At 41.1% G+C, this 20573-nt stretch overlaps 1 protein-coding gene across 1 annotated transcript in view; it reads left to right on the forward strand.

The window, feature by feature from the left end:
• Positions 1 to 7075: 7075 nt before the first annotated feature.
• Positions 7076 to 20573, forward strand: part of ITIH6 (inter-alpha-trypsin inhibitor heavy chain family member 6) — a 539081-nt gene continuing 525583 nt past the window's right edge. The window contains exon 1 of the mRNA XM_044090532.1: positions 7076 to 7277. Within this exon, the coding sequence (XP_043946467.1) occupies positions 7152 to 7277 (126 nt within the window). The 5' untranslated portion in view covers positions 7076 to 7151. The remainder of the gene's footprint in view (positions 7278 to 20573) is intronic.

The following is a 20573-nucleotide window of genomic DNA, read 5'->3' on the forward strand; positions in this document are numbered from 1 at the left end:
CTGTCGGATGCACATACTACACTCCTGTACGTTTGGAAGCAGGTTGTGTCATGTTAGGCATCCCTGTTACTGTATGAGTGAGTCAGAGCGGTATCAGTCCCAGTGTTCCTACTGACCAAGCATATGTGCTATGCGTTGCCTCTTTGCCAAGGCCAGGGCATACTGGGCACGCCTCCTTCTGCCTACTGGGACAAGGTCAGGTTGTTCCTCCTCCAAGTCACCCACTGACTGTGGTGGCCTTGGCAATGGTGGGGATGTTTGGCCCAGCCCTGTGCTGGTCCTGCTGCAGCTGTTTCCAGGATCATATTATGTAGCATAGCACATATCATGATCATTTGGGTACATGTAGTTGGTGTGTACTGCAAAGCTCCACCAGACGTGTCCAGACACCGGAACCGTGACTTGAGCAGCCCAAACACACGCTCTATGATATTACATGTTTGTGCGTGTGCCTCATTATGGCGTTCCTGTTCGGGTGTGTGTGCATTTCTGATGGGTGTCATCAGCCACGGCTCAAGTGCATAACCAGCATCTCCCACTAGGTGTCCGTGTGGGAAGTCCCCATTGGCAAATGATTGGTACAGCTGCGTCAGATGCCAGATGTGGGAATCGTGGTAGCTCCCAGGGCAGCCAGCACACACATTCATTATTATGCCCTGGGCATCACACACGACCTGGCAGTTGATGGAGTGGTATCCCTTGCGGTTAATGTAGACTCTACCCCGCTCACCGGCTGGTGCCTTGATGCGTATGTGCATGCAGTCTATTGCACCCAGCACCTCAGGGTATCCCGCTATTTGCTGGAAGAGACGCATATTGCTGGCCACAACCTCACGGTCATTAGGGACATATATATGATCACTGACATGTGGTGACATGGCATCCAGGAACTGGTGCAGTACCCTGGAGGCTGATGCCTGTGATATCCCCATCATATCGCCAGTTGGTCTCTGGAAGGTACCTGTTGCTAGTATTCTTAGGCCAACACATACCTTGGTTTCCACTGGGATGGGTTCCCCTCTGTTGGTTCTGTGTGTGAGGCGTGGCCTGCACAGCTCAACAATCTGCTGCAGGAGCTCTCTGTCCACTCTATAGCGCTCTACTATCTCCAACTCATGTAACCCATGGTAGGTGACCCTGGGCCTGTATACTCTTCTCCTTCTCCTCACTCTGGGTTGTCTGTCAGCATCTGCATTATCACCACCCTCAGCAATTCGCCTATGTCTGATTATAACAGCTATGGCAGCCCCTAGCATTTCTGCTCTGAGTTCAGCTTTTTTCAGTTTTCAATTCTGATAGCTTAGTTTCTGGCAGTATCTCTTGTGAGAAACAGCCTGCACTGCTCTCTGTTGTGTTTTAAGTGCTGGGTTGGGTTTCTAGTCTGCCTGTGTAATTGCCTGCTTCCAATTGTTTCCACCAATTAACTCCAGCAGTATTCCTGGCAGTTTTCCTGTATTTTGGTTGTTTCCTGCTTCCTCTCTGTTTCCTGAGGGAGAGCAATGTGCACACCAGCTTAAACACGCTCACAGTCACTTAAACGAGCGTACACATCCCTACACGGTGTTACACGCACGCACACATCCTTACACGGTGTTAGCTAGGCTGATTCATGCTAAAACGAGCACACTGCCTTACACACGCACGCCAGCGCAAACTGTTGTAAATGGTTTGCAACACGCTCCACATGTAGAACCTGCCTTACACGCGCTGCCAAGATGCACGTATATCAAGAAACTTAGAGTGTAGGGATAGCGTATGCCCTCAATTTCTTGACTTTCCCAGTGTTCTGTTGGGACACACCTCCCTCCCTGATGTCTGTCTGTCATCTCTTACCTTACATTGCCCTCCAATCTGGTACATTTCTTTCTATCCTTCCCCCATGATGTCACCTACCTCTTACTCTGTTCCTCCCCCTTCTCTAACTCTTACACTACTCAGAAAGTGCTCATTACCTATGTGGCAGTGTGATTCAGTATTGTAACCCTCATTTACATAGGATTGCCTAGTAATGCTTAGTTACATATCTTACACGGAGCTTCCCCCACTTGACAACCACTAAACGGAGGCCATATTGTTTTTGCTCTGCAAGTCCCTCCATTGACATTTCATGTAATACATAAATCCCACAATTGTGGGCTTATAAGCTTCGGTTTTCAGTTTTAGGTAGCGCACCGTTTGCTGGTGTGCTACAGTCAAACACATAAATCCGTGAAAAAAAAAAGTTATATAACTTTTTTGCAACATTTTCATGCCAATGGCCACATATTTGGCCATTGGCATGCTTACTGTAACAAATGCACCCTTTATTTGGAGCTGACATAGCTCCGTTTTTAATTTTGCAGAAATGTACTCAGTTGTCAGCTGAGTACATTTCTGCAGCTAACACGTCCGTTACACGGACTGGTTTGGGCTTCGTGGATCGCTCACATACCTCATTTGCATATCTTGGAGCTGCAAATGAGATATTGAGTATTTCCACGCCCACTCCGTGTAAGAGACGTGTTAGCTGTCTCTTACACGGAGATTTGGGCTGTTGCTGAATCAGGAAGCTTACACGGAGGCTTACACTACTCTTAAACTCTGTGTAAGCCTTCCTGAATCTGGCCCTAGGTATTTTAAGCGACCAAAGATGGCCTTGGAACTTGAGTTGATTGTCTAAATCTAAGGCTGATTACACTGTGCTTACGAAGTCACTAAAAAGGTGGAAACATGCATGTCTGCAGCTAATGGGGTTTGGCTTAATTGACCTGAATTGTAAACATATAAGACTTAAAGACTTAAAACATAAAAAGCCATGGGCATTCAGTAACCATGTAGCTAAAACACTGTATGTCCTTAAGGAATTATTTACATATATCCGATGAGCTTCCATTACAGGAAGTTTTAAGATCAAGTCCAAAGATCTGAAATGGAATTGTATGGAGCCATTCCATTCGAGCCTTTCTGTATTGCAGTCTATTTAAAATTTTATGGGGAAGGTTCACCTAATTGTTAAGGTCTTAACCTAAGACATGCAAAGTACAGTGTTTGATTCTGACCTCTGTTTATTGGCTAGGCTTGTAATAGTCCAGATCAATAGCCTATTATTTTACCTATGAAACTATGAACCTAAGAATTCTCCTGCATTGGTGATGTTCCTCATTTAGTCAAATAGCAGGCTGCAGAGTTTAATAGTATGGATGGAGAAGTCATGTATAGAAGAAACACATTTATTTAGGATGGATCAGAATAATGACAGCATTACTACTGGTTACTGATATATATCATGGTGTTTTAGATACTAGTTTTTGAGTGTATGTGTATATGTGTGAGTGTGAGTGTGTGTGTGTGTGTGTGTGTGTGTGTGTGTGTGTGTGTGTGGGGGGCAGTACATGAAGTTTGAATACAATGATGCATAGATAGCATTTACTCTAGCTGCAGGTTAATTGACAGCCATCCAACTCTGCTAAACAAATTACTGTGATTCTCCTATTCAGGGATAATAACATAAAACAACAGATTCATTTAGATGAAATTGTAGGTCATGAACTTTTTTGGCAGATATGGAACTAAAGAGCTGAAGGCATACTCTAATTGCAACACTAATTCTACTTTACAAATATAATGCATTCTTCCCTGTGTAGGGAATGAGTTTACAGCAGTTATGTAGCTATTAGTTGATGGTCTTCATTTCATATAATTTAGATGATTATCAAACAAGAAGGCAGCATTGAGAGAACAAGGCTTTAAAGAAGCTGGCATTTTCAGTTTGTCGACTAAAGGGATAGGTTGGACTCATTTTATGGTTATGATATCTCACTAGTCTGTCAAGGTCCACAGTCTTAGTTTTCTTAAAGTTCATTTGCATGCCTTTAGCATTGTCAGTTTATCACTGTGAGAAGGACATTTGCAGCTCCTGTCAGGTAGTGAAATGGGAGGCAGATGGTCTCTGCTAATGGTTACCTAATTAAGTACTGAATAAAAACTCTGCCAAAACACAGTCCTTGAAATGAGATGATTGAATTGAGTTAATTATAATCAGTACTTTAACAATACTACAAAGTGAAACCACCCTTGTATTCCCAGTGAGTGTCTCTGTGTGTGTACTGGGGGGGGGGGTGCTATGCCCCAGCCCCCTAACTTAAATAAAACAACTGTAAGTTCACATGACCTCAGGAAAATGGGAAGACCTTTGTCACCCTGCAAAAACACATTGCAGCAGTTCTAAAATCCCAGGTTCACTGAGCTACCAATCAAATTGGTTCATTTTGATGAATGTCCATGTATCAATTTGTCAACTGGCCAAGTGCATCATAGGTAAGTACCCAGCCATCCGTGTGTACTACTGGCTGAAATGTTGGGAGATTCATGAAAAGTGAGTCAGTAAAGAGTGAGAACTGAAGATGTGTTAATATCTGGCAGTTTGAGCACAGGATTAAGGCTACAAGCTGTAAACAAGCTGCTTCCTGTAGCCCAGGTTTTAATTTCCACAGTCTCCATTTACTGCTGTGTGACTGTGCAAGTCACTTAACGAGACAATGCTCCTGGTTTGACCCTAAAAGAGACACATCTCCAGTGGGCTTATCCTGTTCAGAAATAAAAATTAAAATTGCATTTTGGGGTGATCCTGATCAAATATCAGGTTCTAAAAAGGACTGCTTCCTACTTTGCTGTTAAAAAATGTATATTTTTTTCTGAGCTTCCCAGCCAGCTTCAGCAACAGGGATTTCAAAATCAGTAGACTGATAAACATAGAGGTGACCACGGTATTTTTAAAACAGTCTGCTGATGTTGTGGAAGTGCTTATTATAGCATTTACTGAAACTTCTTGGGAATCTCTATTGTTATTCCTTATAAAGTGCATAAAATCGGGATTGACCAGAATTCAGCATCTACTGATATGGACATAATCTGGAAATTATTTTATTTATTTTACATTTGTTGACTGGGTTAGTCCATCTGAGCTAAGTAGCCCTTTTTCAGCAGAGGCCTGGGGAGAAAAGCTCCACAGTTTTACAATTTTAGTGTTAACAGTGTCAGCGGGTTACAATGTATGCATACAATGGAATACATTTTATCAGAAAAATAATAGTGGAAAAAACATAATAAGCACGCATAAGAGAAATTATTCGATACAAACATTTTCAATAAACAGTGAAGAAAGTTCATAGTGCATGTAGTTATTTCATGAGACATGTGACATTAGAAATGGATATAACAGATGGAGAAGAACAATAATACTTAGAAGAGGTTTACGAGCTAAAAAGGTTTGACGTTTTGGTGATTAAATATGAATTAATGGGCTAGATTAGGGAGGATGAGTGCAGTGGTAGGACCAGTGAGTTTGAAGGTATGCTCTAGTGGCAGTTTTGAATTGATTTGGATGTTTAAGGGACCTGATTTCTAGTGGTAATTTGTTCCATGATATGGTGGGATTGTAGCTGTAGAGGTTACAGGCGATTTTAGTCTTAGGTTTGTATATTTGTAGTAGGTTAAGGTCAGAGCTATGTAGGGACCTAGTGGGGGAATATTAAGAGATGAGGGGAGATAGGCTAGGGCAGAAGGATTTCAGGTATAGTACAGAGTAAATTATTTGTAGTTGAGGGAGCTGAAAGAGTAGAAGCCGGTGAGGTAATTCCAGCCAGTTTAAGTATTGTAGTGAAAGACAATGATGTGGCTCATAAGCTTGGTGAGCAGCGAATCTGGCAACCTTGCTGTAGGTAGACTCTAGTTTAGTTAGTAGTGTGGAGTTAAGATTGGTAAGAATATGGCAGCTATATGGAAGGCTAGGTAGGAGGTATGCATGAGAGAGGGTTATTTTTGCTTTGTTAGAAACTTTTTGTTTAGATAAAGAAGGCCAAGTTTTTGGTGTGTCTTTTTGATGCAGTTGTTTACATGTAGATCAAACTTGAGTTGGTCATCTATTGTTACTTCTAGTAGTTTACTAGGGTCAACATTAATGGCTGTATTATTAAAGGGCAGTACATAAAATGTACAGTTAAGTTCTTTGGGAGAAATAGTAAGAGTTTTGTTTTTTTAGGATTAAGAATGAGCTGGTTGTCACAGAGCCAGGATTCGACTGAGTTAAAAGATGCTTAAGTTGCAGAGATAAGGTCATAGGGAGTATCTGCAATAGTGATGATGGTGGAGTCATTAAATAACTGTGCTTACATCACTTTGTTAAATTTGGAGATGGAACAGCTAATGGTAACATGATCTCTGATAAGAGAGATCTTAAACATATACGTGAAGCATTAACATTAGCTGAAGACTGAAGTGTACAGGAATATGCTGGGTGAATAAAAATCAGCAGGAATCCCAAAGTTCCAGTAATGATTAGTGTAATAGTTGCATTCTAAGTAGTTCATTCAAAGCTGATCTATCACAATTACAGGAAATTGCAGTCGTATTTGCATTTTACTAAACTGAAATCCAAAGTGCTGAAATCCATTATCTCCTCCCAGATTGTTTGCTGATATAAGTTAGTTTACGTGCAGTTTGTTGGCAGCTGTAAATTATGCAGTAAATGTATTAGCTTTACTATATCTTTGTCTGTCATTTCATATTTTTGATTAAAACTTGTGTGTTTTCCAAAAAGCTGGAACACTACCAGCTCGAGATGTTGCAACATGCTTTCTCTCTTTTTTATCTACTGCATTGCAAGTATGGATATTGTTGGAGGACTTCCAAGTTTACGAAAGTTGTAGTAAATGTTGATTATAGAAGTACACAAGTGGGATTTTAAGTTGTAAGAAGAAAATAAGGTGGAAGAAACAAAAGGCAGAACCACAGTGTTATCTACTTTAAAAGACATTACTGAGTACAAGTCACTGAATGTTTGCTAAATGGTGTTCTTTGTAAGACCTAAGGGGTTTGCCATAGCCCTTTTAAATTACACTTTTCATTCACTGACAGAATTCCTGGCTAAATTTATAGGAACTGCTTCATGTGTTTCGCAAGTAGGAAATAAATAAAAAAAAAAACAGTTGTGGTTGGACTGACTCCAGCTGAGCTGTGCCTCCCAGCTCAGGACAATCAAGGCTTGTAATAGCATGAAGGGAGTATTTACACTGCCAAACAGAGATGTTCAAAAGGCAGCCCGCACTGTTTCTTGAATTCACTCTTCTAGTCAGGAGCATTTTGTGTATTGGGGAGTGAAGTCCAGATCCAGCATGGAGCATCCCTGCTTCTCTTTTACCAGTATCATTTTGGTCATCCTTGTCTCTTTACTGAGTCTAGGCTATACAGAGCCTAATGGGGATCATCAGTTTCTGCGAGCACCAAAGGAACATGGACTGGTGAGTCTTCAAAGAATAAATGCCTGAAAATAAGTTTATTAGTATATTTGATTAAAAGAATGTCTAAAGTCTGAAAAATTCTGAAAAAAGAAACATTTCTATATGCATTATTATTTCTGTATGCTTTTATATACTGATTTGTTGTTAGGCAGCACAGTGGTGTTGCAGTTAACATTGCTACCATTTAGTGCTTGGGTCCCAGGTTCAGATCCAGGCAGGGAATAATGCTGTACAAAGCCTGCATGTGCCCCATATGTTCATATGGGTTTCAGCAGGTGCTGTGGTTTCCTTCCACATGAAACCGATATGCAGTAGGGAAACGGCATTCCTCCAAATTACTTGTTTGTGTGTGCATGTATGTGTGCACATGTGTGTGTGTGTGTGTCTGTGTATGTGTGTGTGTGGACGCGCCTGTATGTGATCATTGTGTTACAAGATGGACTTGTAACTTAAGATGTTAAGATGCTGCTTTCAGAGTATGGACTTGTAACTTAAGATGTTAAGATGCTGCTTTTAGAGTATGTCTTATAATTTGAATCTCCTTTGATCCCATCCATGATTATTTGTCTGTCTTATAGGTATTGTATGCTGGGACATACTGCAGTTCTCCCATGGACATTAATAGGATAAACTGAATACTAGACATTTATTGAAAATTGATATTGGAATTTCTAGACATCAATAATATTTTCAAAGGTTCCAAATTCTAGTAATGACGTCAATGGAACCAATCATTTTTCTCCCCTAAAATTATTCAGACAGCCAGGCATATTAAAGAATGAAATACCATTGTACTATGGAACAAAACATATTCATACTTCAGGTCCAGGTCCAAGAGGGATGGTGCAAGGTGCACCAGCAAGGTATTCAGAAAGTCTAGACACTTCTCTGCAACTTTCTAGGTAGCCATACTTTTGACTCATTTCCATATCCTGCTGGTGACATTCTGCATGTGTACATGGCTGTTTGGGTGATCGTAAACTATTAAATACCTATTTTTTTAGGGTACTGCTGACTCATAGGAACCTAACTGACGAATGTGATGTCTTGCACGAGGAGGACTGTGCTTGGGATTTGAACTACATCTTCTCTGTCATCCAAATGGACTGTGTTGTTGAACAGTGGCACCCTGTAGTTTGGTGCCACAAGAGCCTTGTTCCAGTAGTATTCAAATAACTGAGCTGCTTGACAATATACTAATGTTTAGGGAATAGGCAGTCTAGTACAGACTGAGACTGGTACTTTGCATTTGTTTAGCAGACACATTGTTAAAAAACAGGCGCCAGATAATGCATGTAGGGAATGCTTATGCTCGTAAAATCAAACAGGAAGAGCAGAAGGATTTATTTATGTATTTAATTTTTGGGACATGTGCCCTTCACCTATTGTGGGATGGGGGTTAGATTGAGGAATGTTTGTAGAGACTGATGCTGATCTGCCTTTTAGTTGACCTCACAATATAGTTTGTTGGGGTATAAAAGAAAAAGAATGCTGAGATTCTGTAGGAAGACGGTCTTCCCACTGTACACTTTTTAAATATGAACTAGAGTTATGGAAGAACCAGAAGGTTTATGTTCTCATAACAAAAATCATAGCTAAATCAATCCTGAGGGAACAGTTTTGCTAGTTACAGATGGTCATTGGGCATCAGTTACATGTGTCATTAAATTCAAAAGTTTTCTCTGCATATGAAGAGCTACTTAAGATTGACTAGGCACAGCACAGGTAATTATCTATAAAAGTGAGTAAACAAATTACTCAGCTGTCCAGTTTTATTGGTTAATGGTGCAACAAGTAGCACACAACTTCTGAGCAGAAGGCTGAGAGTTCTATTCCCATATCAGGTAGATCGATTGTTAACACTGCAGTGTGGCATAAGGGGGGAGGAGTCCAGCACTCCTGAGTCTGCTGTACTTTGAATGAGACTTAAACTGAGACCCCTTCTACTTGAATTAGTGGTAGCTTACATGGATGTAAAAAGTCCCATGCCACCTAGCAAAAGGAGTAGGGGAAGTTCTCCAGTGCCCTGGTCAAATTTCCAAGAATAGTACAAATACTACCTTGGATCTTCCCAGAAAAGAGGCTACTACCCTAGTGGGACTAACCCAGTCGACACAGGATAAATAAATAGATAAATACATGAGAAAGTAATAGCCACAACAACAAGATGAACCTTTGACATTAACTGTCTCACCTCTGACACGAGACTTGAGCCTGGCACCCCCCCCCCCCCCCAACACACACACACACATGCACACCTTAATCTTTCCTTCCCTTTTTCATGGCATCAAGTTATCCAGTTCAGACTGTTGGAAAACTTCATGCAGCCTTAAGAAGATGACAAGGTTTGTAGCTGATCTTCATTCTATATCATCAATACACTGTCCTTAGTTAACATGGCTAGTTAACTCTCTCCACTCTTTCTATTCACTTCTGCATGTACATTTTTACAAATAGCACTGAAGACAAATGAACACAATATTAACAAGATATATTCCAGGGTAGACAATATGGTCATCTTTTGCAAATATCTTGTATACCCCAAGCAGTATTTTAAAAACAGGAGATCAACTCTCCCTCACATATGGAAATCCCTTCTTTCATATGTCAGAAGCTCTATATACTTTGTTACTTTTACGAAAAAGCTTTTTTGCTTGAAATGATATGTTAAGTACAATACCTGTAAAATTACATGGACACTTAGGCTGTTAAATAATAAATTGTATTCTGAAATTAAAAAGGCCTTAATCATGTATGCTCTATAACCTGTTTATTTTGGATCCCTACAGACAAATTTACACGAGCATAAATGTATATCATTCGGCCTCTGTTTTACATAATACTTTTGTGTACGTTTAAAATAGTTTTGCAAACTAGAAAGAAGTCTGTTTCATTTAAGGCCTAATGGTTAGAAGAACCTTGTCTTATTGACAAATTCCATGTTATTGTAAACCTACTTCAGCTGGTTGTGTGAGAGCTGTGCCAGAATGGACCATTTTAGCTAAGACCAAGGCACACTTACTGAGATGGATTCTCTGTTTATTAGCTGGTTCACTTCTAACTCATGCTTTATACATAGTAATGTTACAGGTACAGGTTTAAGACTGAATAACAAACCATCACCAGGGTACAAATGTAGTAACATACAGGATTTTCCCACAGATAAAACTCACTGGCTGATTGAGTCATTGGTTTATTCAGAGAGCACAGTAAAATCTATTAGCTTCATGAAAGAACTCTTAGGCTTGCATTCATGGTTCATATATTAGCATCAAGGCAGCCTTTCTTAATGTGATGAGGATTCTGACTAAGAGCTGCTAACAAAGAAAACCATAGACTACAATATTTTTATTAAGTTTTACAATGAAAATGTCATATTAAAAGGAAAGAACAGAAAAGCACAACCAAAGTGTGTTGTTACAGCTGAGGTGGGAGCGTCTCCAGCTTACATACATTGCCTACTAAATCTTAGAAAATTCAGTGAATTCTTGTCAGGTGTAATTTTGTTTAGTTTGAAAGTTTAACTGTCACTGCCTCACTTGACCAATTTCACAACTATTTTTACATTTAGAAAGATTCGCTCAGTTTTTCTTCAGTAGATCAGTTTAATGTTCTTTTGCACCAGTTTTGTCTAGTTCAAATTTCTTTACTATTTGCCATTTTTGTTCTTTTTTGTGCACAGGATTTTTAGAATGACTTTCTTATGTAACATATTAGACATTTTTCTATGCATTATGTCTTTCACCTGAGCTTTTCTGGTGTGGTCTCCAATGTAAATGAGCACTACACAGTTGGACTGGCCCAGTTAACAAAGTACATCTATAGCTATATATGTATAAAGTGTGTGTCTATATGTGTGAGTATATATATATATATATATATATATATATATATATATATATATATATATATATGTGTGTGTGTGTGTGTGTAACTCGTGCGGAATACAGTGGGTCTTACGTATGGTACATTAAGTACTGTATACTGTATTGTGTGGTTAAGTTGCAACAATGTATATTCATACAAGCTCAAGCAATCTACTTAAATCCCTATTCAGAAGAAACTTGGGAAATCAACATAACCAATTAAAGTCAATGGGAAACAATAAATAAAGGGAATAGAAAGTGTCTGGTGTATGCTACTACGTGAAATAGCTTGTATTGTAGAATTAGGAAACAGTTTTGCAATTCATGATACATTTCCCTACAAGATATTTAATGTACAGATGTGGATGCGTATGTATGTGTGTACGTGTGAGTTTGTGTCTGTATGTGTGTGTGTGTGTGTCTGTGTGTGTGTGTGTGTGTGTCTGTGTGTGTGTGTGTGTGTGTGTGTGTGTGTGTGTGTGTGTGTGTGTGTGTGTGTGTGTGTGTGTGTGTGTGTGTGTGTGTGTGTGTGTGTGTGTGTATATTTGTGTCTTTAATGTATTTACAAACATCTGAGGAGTATATATAAAGAAAACAAAAAAATAAAGCTGTCAGCTTATGCGGAAGTAAAATATTGTCTAATGTAAGTTTAGGAAACAAGTTTCTTGATGAATTTACTAATTTCGTAGTACAATAAATTTTATTACTTGGGCAGAATTTCTCATATGCTCATTACCTTATTTTATATTTTGCTTCTACATTTCTATATGCCTTTGAAGTATTTATGCACACACACACACACACACACACACATGCAAAGCATAGATATAAGCATGTAATACATGGAGGTCAGTTGTGGGGGTCATGAAAGATCTTGTAGGGAATACATTTCATGAAGTGCAGATAGTTTTCTAATCATATAATACAAATTATTTTGTGTTTCAGCCCAGACTAGACCCTATCTATTCGATTTACTTATTGTTTTGCATTGACCTTGTGACGACCGTGCCCTAGCCCAGCAATCAAGGAGCCTCAATCCTCACCACTAACACGGGAGGTCATCTCTGAGAAGAGGAAAGGATAACTAATACACACAGTAAAGTACAATTTCCCTTAAGTGCACACAGAGATCACAGTCAGTCTGGGGCTGGCTGCTCCCTTGCTCACCAGGTCCCCAATAAGACTCCCCACTGGCACACCTATAGGGTCCAGATCTCAGCCTAGCTGGCAAGCTAACCTCCAGTACACTCTCTGTCCAACCAGTGCTTTGTGTCCCTGCCCAGGTAGTTGACACACACACACACTTTGAGATAAGTATTTATACAACTTCACAGACACTCCTGTGAAAGGCTGCCACAGATTCTCCAGCTGTGCCCCTTTACCCAGACTGTACAGTAGTAATTACTGCCACCACCCAGTTAATAATATCAGCTACTAAAAGGCCCTTAATAGGGTGTCCAATTATTACTGTGCAATATTAATATCCAATGCTAATGTGACTATACAGTCTAAGGCTTATCAGAGTGGCCTATTACAATAAACTCTATATAAATATGCAGTGTACTCTAGAGCTTATCTCTACACAAAGCAGCCACAGGTAGAAGGTTTTGAAAATATTTAATAATAAATAATTAAAACACAAGACAAATCTACTACAACACAGATATATCTAAGGGTTTACAGATCACACAGAAACTTAAAATAATACAGTAGGACAGGTTTGGTTTCAAAGAAAAATACCTAATTAATCTTTACTAGCTTTAACTATTCATACAAGATATCACAGTGCTACAAACTTACATGTGAGCATAAGCAGAGTGCTGATAAGCTAGATGTCCAGATCAAAATGCTCCAGGTCTCTTGTGAGAAATAGTATTTAAACATTATTAACAAACATGTCTCTAAGGCCCCCCCAAAATTACATCATTTTTGACACTTAGGTTTTCCCAGTATTCATATTGCATCGTCTTAACACCTGGTCTGAGTTCTCAGGCCACAAACTGCATTATTTAGCAATCTAACACCTCCTCAGAAAATTACAATGACACAAGACATTTCACATGTATATGCTAACAGAAATTAAAGCGATAAAAGCATCTTCCACATCTAAATTCTAGTCATAAACTTTAGCCTTAAAACAATGGGCATGAAATCTTCATCCAGCCACCCTCAGGCCAAATTCTAACATGAAAGGATACAACATGCTTCACTGGGCCAGTAGAGTGCAATGTTGTCACATATTTTGCAGTTCCACATTTCACAGTGTTTTCTTACATTTAAAAACACAAGCCTGTATTTTACATTTATTTATACAGTTGATAGAATTATATATCAAATTCTATTTGACTAGGCTGGCAGCCTTCGCCCATATCTCCCCAATCTTCACATCTCTTCCCCCCGGGGAACTCAAGCAAGTTTTTCAAGTGCCCCTTGAGAAACATTGCTTGAGAGTGTCAGGTCTATCTGGGTGTACCTCACCCCATTCCCTGTCTTGAAAGCCCATCTGCATTGGCATTGCTACTCATATGCTTGCAACCCCAGACTCCATCTTAGCAACTTGGCATTTTGCTGACTGAATCTGTTTAACCATGGTAGAAGGTTGTGATCTGTCATCACAGTGAATTTTCTTCCATACAGATAAGGCTGAAGTTTTTGTAGTGCCCACACTATGGCTAGACATTCCTTTTCTACCGCTGCATAGCATTCCTCCCTGGGTTGGAGCCTACGACTGAGATAAACCACTGGGTGCTCTTCTCCCTCTGAAGAAATCTGGCTAAGTACAGCCCCCACCCCATAGTTTGAAGCATCCACCTGCACAACAAAGTCTTTGCTGTAGTCTGGACTGGCTAACACAGGGGGTCCTCCCAAAGCTTCCTTAACCTTCTGAAATGCCTGCTCACATGCTGGTGTCCACGCTACCTTATCTGGCCTGTTCTTCCTTGTCAGGTCTGTAAGGGGAGCAGCTATGGTGCTATAATTGGGAACAAACTTTCTGTAGTACCCTGCTGTCCCTAAGAATGCCCTCACCTGCTTTTTGGTAACAGGTGCAGGCCATGCCTGAATAGCTTCCACTTTGGCAGGTTCTGGCCTTATCTTATCACTCCCCACTCTATGTACTAGGTAGGAGACCTCTGCCACACCCACCTGATATTTGCTTGGCTTAATGGTCAACTCTGCCCTCTGTAGTCTGCCAGCACCTCCCTGACATGCTGAATGTGCTCTTGCCAGGAATGGCTGTAGATAGCAATATAATCCATGTAAGCAAGGGCAAACCCTCCTACTCCTGCTAAGATATGATCTACCAGCCTCTGGAAAGTTGCTGGGGTATTCTTCATCCCAAAGGGCATCTTTGTGAACTCATACAAGCCAAAAGGAGTCACAAAGGCTGACTTCTCTCTAGCACTGGAAGTCAAGGGCATCTGCCAGTAACCCTTGCTAAGCTCAATGGTTGTAAGATGCTTAGCCCCACCCAGCTGCTCTAGGGCCTCATCTGTCCTAGGCATGGGGTAAGCATCTGACTCTGTGTGACTATTTAATTTCCTGTAATCCACACAGAACCTGTTGCTGTCATCCTTCTTTGGCACCAACACCACTGGCGAGGCCCAGGGACTGTTGGACTCTTGAATCACCCCTAGTTCCAATATCTACTGTACCTCTTCCCTCAAAGTCTGTTTGACTCTCTCAGTCATCCTATAAGGGGCCTGCCTGATAGGCCTTTGGGGTCCTGTATCCACCTGGTGCTCCCTGGTTTCCCTGTGAACAGGACTCCAAACTCCTGCAACACTGCTCGGATTTCTCAAACCTGGGTAGGAGATAGCTGCTGGGACACTGCTACCCCTTCCATCGAGGTGTCAGCCATAGCCTCACTGAGGAGATCAGTCCCCAGATCTCTCTCAGACTCCTCCTGCAATCCACTGCAAATGCTCAGCAGAAGGACCTCCCTATCATGGTAAGGTTTCATCATGTTAACATGGTACAATTTGTGCCCCTGCCATCTGCCTAGCACATCCACAATGTAGTTAACATCACTTACCTTTCTTACCACCTTGTAGGGTCCCTCCCAAGCTGCTTGCAGCTTATTGTGTCGGACAGGAATGAGAACCATTACCTGCTGCCCCACAGTATATTCCCTAACTCGAGCATTCCTGTCATACCACACCTTTCTCTGTTGTTGGGCTACTGCCAGATTCTCCTGGGCCAGGCCCATGATTTCCCTGAGCCTTGTCCTGAGGTTCAGGACATATGCCACAACAGACTCCTTGTGAGACTCACACTCACCTTCCCACTCATCTCGAATTAAATCTAGAAGTCCCCTCATCCTATGCCCATACAGCAACACAAAGGGTGAAAAACCTATGGATTCCTGAGCAGCCTCTCTGTAAGCAAACAACAGATGGGGCAAATATTTGTCCCACTCACTCTTAAACTGATCTGCAAATGCCCGTAGCATGGACTTGATTGTAGAGTTTAACCTCTTAACAAGACCATTAGTCTGGGGATGGTAGGGGGAGGTCTTCATGTGGTTCACCCTACAGGACTTCCACAGACAAGCCAGCAGGTCTGACATAAAATTGGCACCTCTGTCAGACAGTATTTCCTTTGGGAAACCTACCCTGCTGAAAATCTCTAACAAAGCAAACAAAGCATTTGCCACCTTTTCAACCTCAATGGAGGACAAAGCCACTGCCTCAGGGTATAGTGTAGCATAATCTACAATCACTAGGATATACTTTTTCCCTGTGGAACTTGGGGTACAAGGAGGACCCACAATATCCATAGCTACCCTCTGAAATGGCTCCTCAATCACAGGCAAAGGCATCAAACGAGCTTTCACCTTGTCTCCTGCCTTGCCTACCTTTTGGCACTGCTCAAAGGTCCTGCAGTACCCTGTTACATCTCTGGAAATTCCAGGCCAATAGACGTTTTGCATAATATGGCTCTTTGTACATTTTATGCCCATATGACCTGCAAAGGGAATGTCATGCACTATGACTAGAAGCACCAGACTGTAAGCTCTAGGCACTACCAACTGCTGTACTCTCTCACCTTCTAGCCCTCCCCCAGGGGTCCACTCTCAGTACAATAACCCTTTGTTCCAGTATACAGATTCCTCCTTCCCTTGAGAATCAGGTGCCTCCTTAGCTACCTGCCTCAGGCCTTGCAATGTAGGGTCTGAGAGCTGAGCCTGTCTCAAGTCTCTCCTTGTAACCCTTCCCAGCTCCCCTTCCACTGGACATCTGGCATCCTCTGACAGTCGTGCCTCACTGTCAGCCTGGGTACTACAACTCACCTCTACCTTTGCAGTTACCCTGTCCAAGGGAACATCAGTACCCACAAGCAGTTGTGGCTAACATTAAGTCTCACTGCTACAGCATAGCTCACTCCCTGAAGTAACCACCTCAGCAGTCCTGGCTGCAAGTATGCAGTCTGTCTGGGTCTCCCCCAGGCTACCAGACCCACATGCTTGTCTCTTAGCCTCACTGCTCTTAACTGCATAAGTACATAGTACTACCTCATCCAAATCCTTCCATCTTAGGACATCTGCAGGATGGTAGTTCCATACCCCTGTTGTTTCAAGACAACCTACTATTGGCATTTTGTCTTTCCCACTTACTGGCTCTCTCACCTTTGGTTCCCCACCTTACCTCCATGGACACCTGTATGCCACATGGCCCCACTGGTTGCATTCAAAACATTTAACCCTAGCTCCTGGACGTGTACCTGGACTAGTGGCTTCCCCTGCTACTGGCAGATTCTGTTGGGGCAGTCTGTGCTGCCCAACATGGGTTCCTTTAGTCCCATGAGCAGTACTAGGGGTCCCTTAACTGTGCAGGGCTACCCTGCTTGCTAGGTATAGGTCTCCCTTCTTCCTCAACTCCTCTGAAGTAGCACACTGTCTATCAGCTAACCAGATCCTCATGTCCTCAGGCAAAGTGCTAAGGGCTTGTTCCCTTACCAAAAGGTCTGCCAGCCCTTCAAAAGTGGTGACCTGACATCCACTCACCCAGCTATGAAAATAAGTGCTCAGTTCAACAACATATTCACATACATTTTCATCTGCCTTGCATCTATGCTCATGAAACTTTTTCCTATACATTTCAGGTGTTAGCTTAAAACATTCTAACAAATGTATTTTTACAGCAGTATAATCAAAACAGTCAGTGTCATGCATTTTTGCTAAAGAAGTTACAGCTTTACCATGGAGTAAGGGGTTCAGGAACCGTACCCAAAGCCCTTGGTCAACTTCATACTGTTTACATACCCGCTCAAACATATAAATGAAGCTATCAAAATGATCCCCCTCTTTAAACTGTGGAAGAAATTTACTGACCTTTTGTGCTTCTGGAGTCCAGTTACTCCCTACCTCATTACCTCCATGACTCTGGTGAAGAGTCAGCATTTCCCTCTCATGCCTCCTCTGCCGTTCATTTTCCTCAGTTTGTAGACTCCCCATTTTCTTGGCTGCTTCTAGTTCCATACGCCTGGCCTCAAACTCAAGTCTCTTTAGCTCCAGCTGGATTTTTAAGTCCACTGCAGAAAGGTTGAGCTGTCCATTCTCCGAGAATATTGTATCTCCACTGTCAGTCTGATTATCCTCCAGGCTGCTGTTTTCTGATGCAGCTGTAACCAAGGCTGCAATCAGGTCTGCCTTAGTCAGGTTTCCATGCACCAGCCCCCTAGCCTGGCACATCTCTGCCAGCTGGCTCCTTGTCAGCTTTCCATACTCTTCTGCTGACATGCTGCCTGCTCACCCTGACTAACACTAAGCTAACAAAAGAAATAAACAATTGTGATCAGAACTCTTGGTATACACTGGGTGGCTGTTTTAGAGTACAAAACACATTCAGAGATCACTGTACATAAGCTACAGGAATTCGCTCTACCCACACCACTACAAGCCAATTAGTATGTGAAGTAGATCCCACCACTGCCAAACACTTGTGACGGCTGTGCCCTGGCCCAGCAATCAAGGAGCCTCAATCCTCACCACTAACACGGGAGGTCGTCTCATAGAAGAGGAAAGGATAACTAATACACACAGTAAAGTACAAGTTCCCTTAAGTGCACACAGAGATCACAGTCAGTCTGGGGCTGGCTGCTCCCTTGCTCACCAGATCCCCAATAAGACTCCCCACTGGCACAGCTATAAGGTCCAGGTCTCAGCCTAACTGGGCAAGCTAGAACCTTCAGTACCCTCTCTGTCCAACTAGTGCTTCGTGTCCCTGCCCAAGTAGCTGACAGAACACACACACACTTTGAGATAAGTATTTATACAACTTCACAGACACTCCTGGGAAAGGCTGCCACAGATTCTCCAGCTGTGCCCCTTTAACCAGACTGTACAGTAGTAATTACTGCCACCACCCAGTTAATAATATCAGCTACTAAAAGGCCCTTAAAAGGGTGTCCAATTATTACTGTGCAATATTAATATCCAATGGTAATGTGACTATACAGTCTAAGGTTTATCAGAGTGGCCTATTACAATAAACTCTATATAAATATGCAGTGACTAGAGCTTATCTCTACACAAAGCAGCCACAGGTAGAATGTTTTAAAAATATTTAATAATAAATAATTAAAACACAAGACAAATTTACTACACCGCAGCAATATCTAAGAGTTCACAAATCACACAGAAACTTAAAATAATACAGTAGGACAGGTCTGGTTTCAAAGAAAAATACCTAATTAATCTTTACTAGCTTTAACTATTCCTACAAGATATCACAGTGCTGCAAACTTACGTGTGAGCATAAGCAGAGTGCTGATAAGCTAGATGTCCAGATCAAAATGCTCCAGGTCTCTTGTGAGAAATAGTATTTAAACATTACTAACAAACATGTCTCTAAGGCCCTCCCAAAATTACATCATTTTTGACACTTAGGTTTTCCCAGTATTCATATTGCATCATCTTAACACCTGGTCTGAGTTCTCAGGCCACAAACTGCATTATTTAGCAATCTAACACCTCCTCAGAAACTAGTATATGCTAACAGAAACTAAAGCAACAGAAGCACCTTCCACATCTAAATTCTAGGCATAAACTTTAGCCTTAAAACAATGGGCATGAAATCTTCATCCAGCTGCCCTCAGGCCGAATTCTAACATGAAAGGATACAACATGTTTCACTGGGCAAGTAGAGTGCAATGTTGTCACATATTTTGCAGTTCCACATTTCACAGTGTTTTCTTACATTTAAAAACACAAGCCTGTATTTTACATTTATTTATACAGTTGATAGAATTATATATCAAATTCTATTTGACTAGGCTGGCAGCCTTTGCCCATATCTCCCCAATCGTCACAGACCTTAATGGATTATGCTGATTATTCAAGTTCTTCAGCATATGGCTTTAAGTAGTTGGCTGAGACTTTATGAATAGATCGTCTTGTGGCTTCATCACTTGTCATAAAACTTGTTCTCCACATATTTCACACACACACACACACACACACACACACACACACACACACACACACACACACACACACACACACACACACACACACACACACAATAAATGTGATCAAAACATGTACTTGCTGCATGTAACATATATTTAATTTGTCTACAGTCCTGCAGTGTCAACAAGAAATGTATCTATATTCCTGGTACACCATCAGCATTCAGCTACATTTCTTGATATATTATCAGTTTTTCAACCAACCCCCCACTCCCAACCTGCCACATTTACAGAACTCTCTATAAACTTAAGTAAATCTTCAAATATCATGATTGCATAAAATAGACCCAACCCTCCCAAAACACTACAGCCTACTTAAAGTCACTTCAAATCTTAACATATATTTAGTTTTAAATTAAAAAATAAACAAAAGATTAAAGATGCTGAAATGCAAACCATATTTCCCATTCACTCCAGGTTAAATAATAGAGAAAATTCACATACTATATATATAAAATACACATGCATAATGGCAGCTGAAAAAGCATTGCTCTCCCAAATTAGTTCTCTATTAATGTTTCTTATTATTAAAAAAGTATAAAGAAGAATAAGAAAAAGAAAATAAAGCACTAATTAAAACTACTCAGTCACAAAATAGCATTACTGGCATACTGATAAAGCAGAGCTGATTCTAACTAGCTAAACCAACTATAATTAATCTAACTAAACAGCATAGCTAAACAATAAAACTACTACATGCTAGCATAATCCTTACTGGTTTCCGTACAGCTCACTGGATTACTGAATAGTTCAGTAACCTGAAGCTGAGCTCTCCTATTGCTCTTTCCATACTTAATCATTGCTGGTCCAGTTTCTAAGTTTCTGCTGCTACTGATTCCCATTGTCTAATGAAGTTCTCTTTTCTCTATAGTTGTGCTACTATGGAGTTCATCTACATAAGATCAGTGGTGAAGCAATCCACAAAAGGAGGGTGCAGGGTGCTCGTCTCCTGCAAAAATTG

The sequence above is a fragment of the Protopterus annectens genome, chromosome 12.part0 (genome assembly GCF_019279795.1).
Source record: "Protopterus annectens isolate FY-2018-M chromosome 12.part0, PAN1.0, whole genome shotgun sequence".
NCBI lineage: Eukaryota > Metazoa > Chordata > Ceratodontiformes > Protopteridae > Protopterus > Protopterus annectens.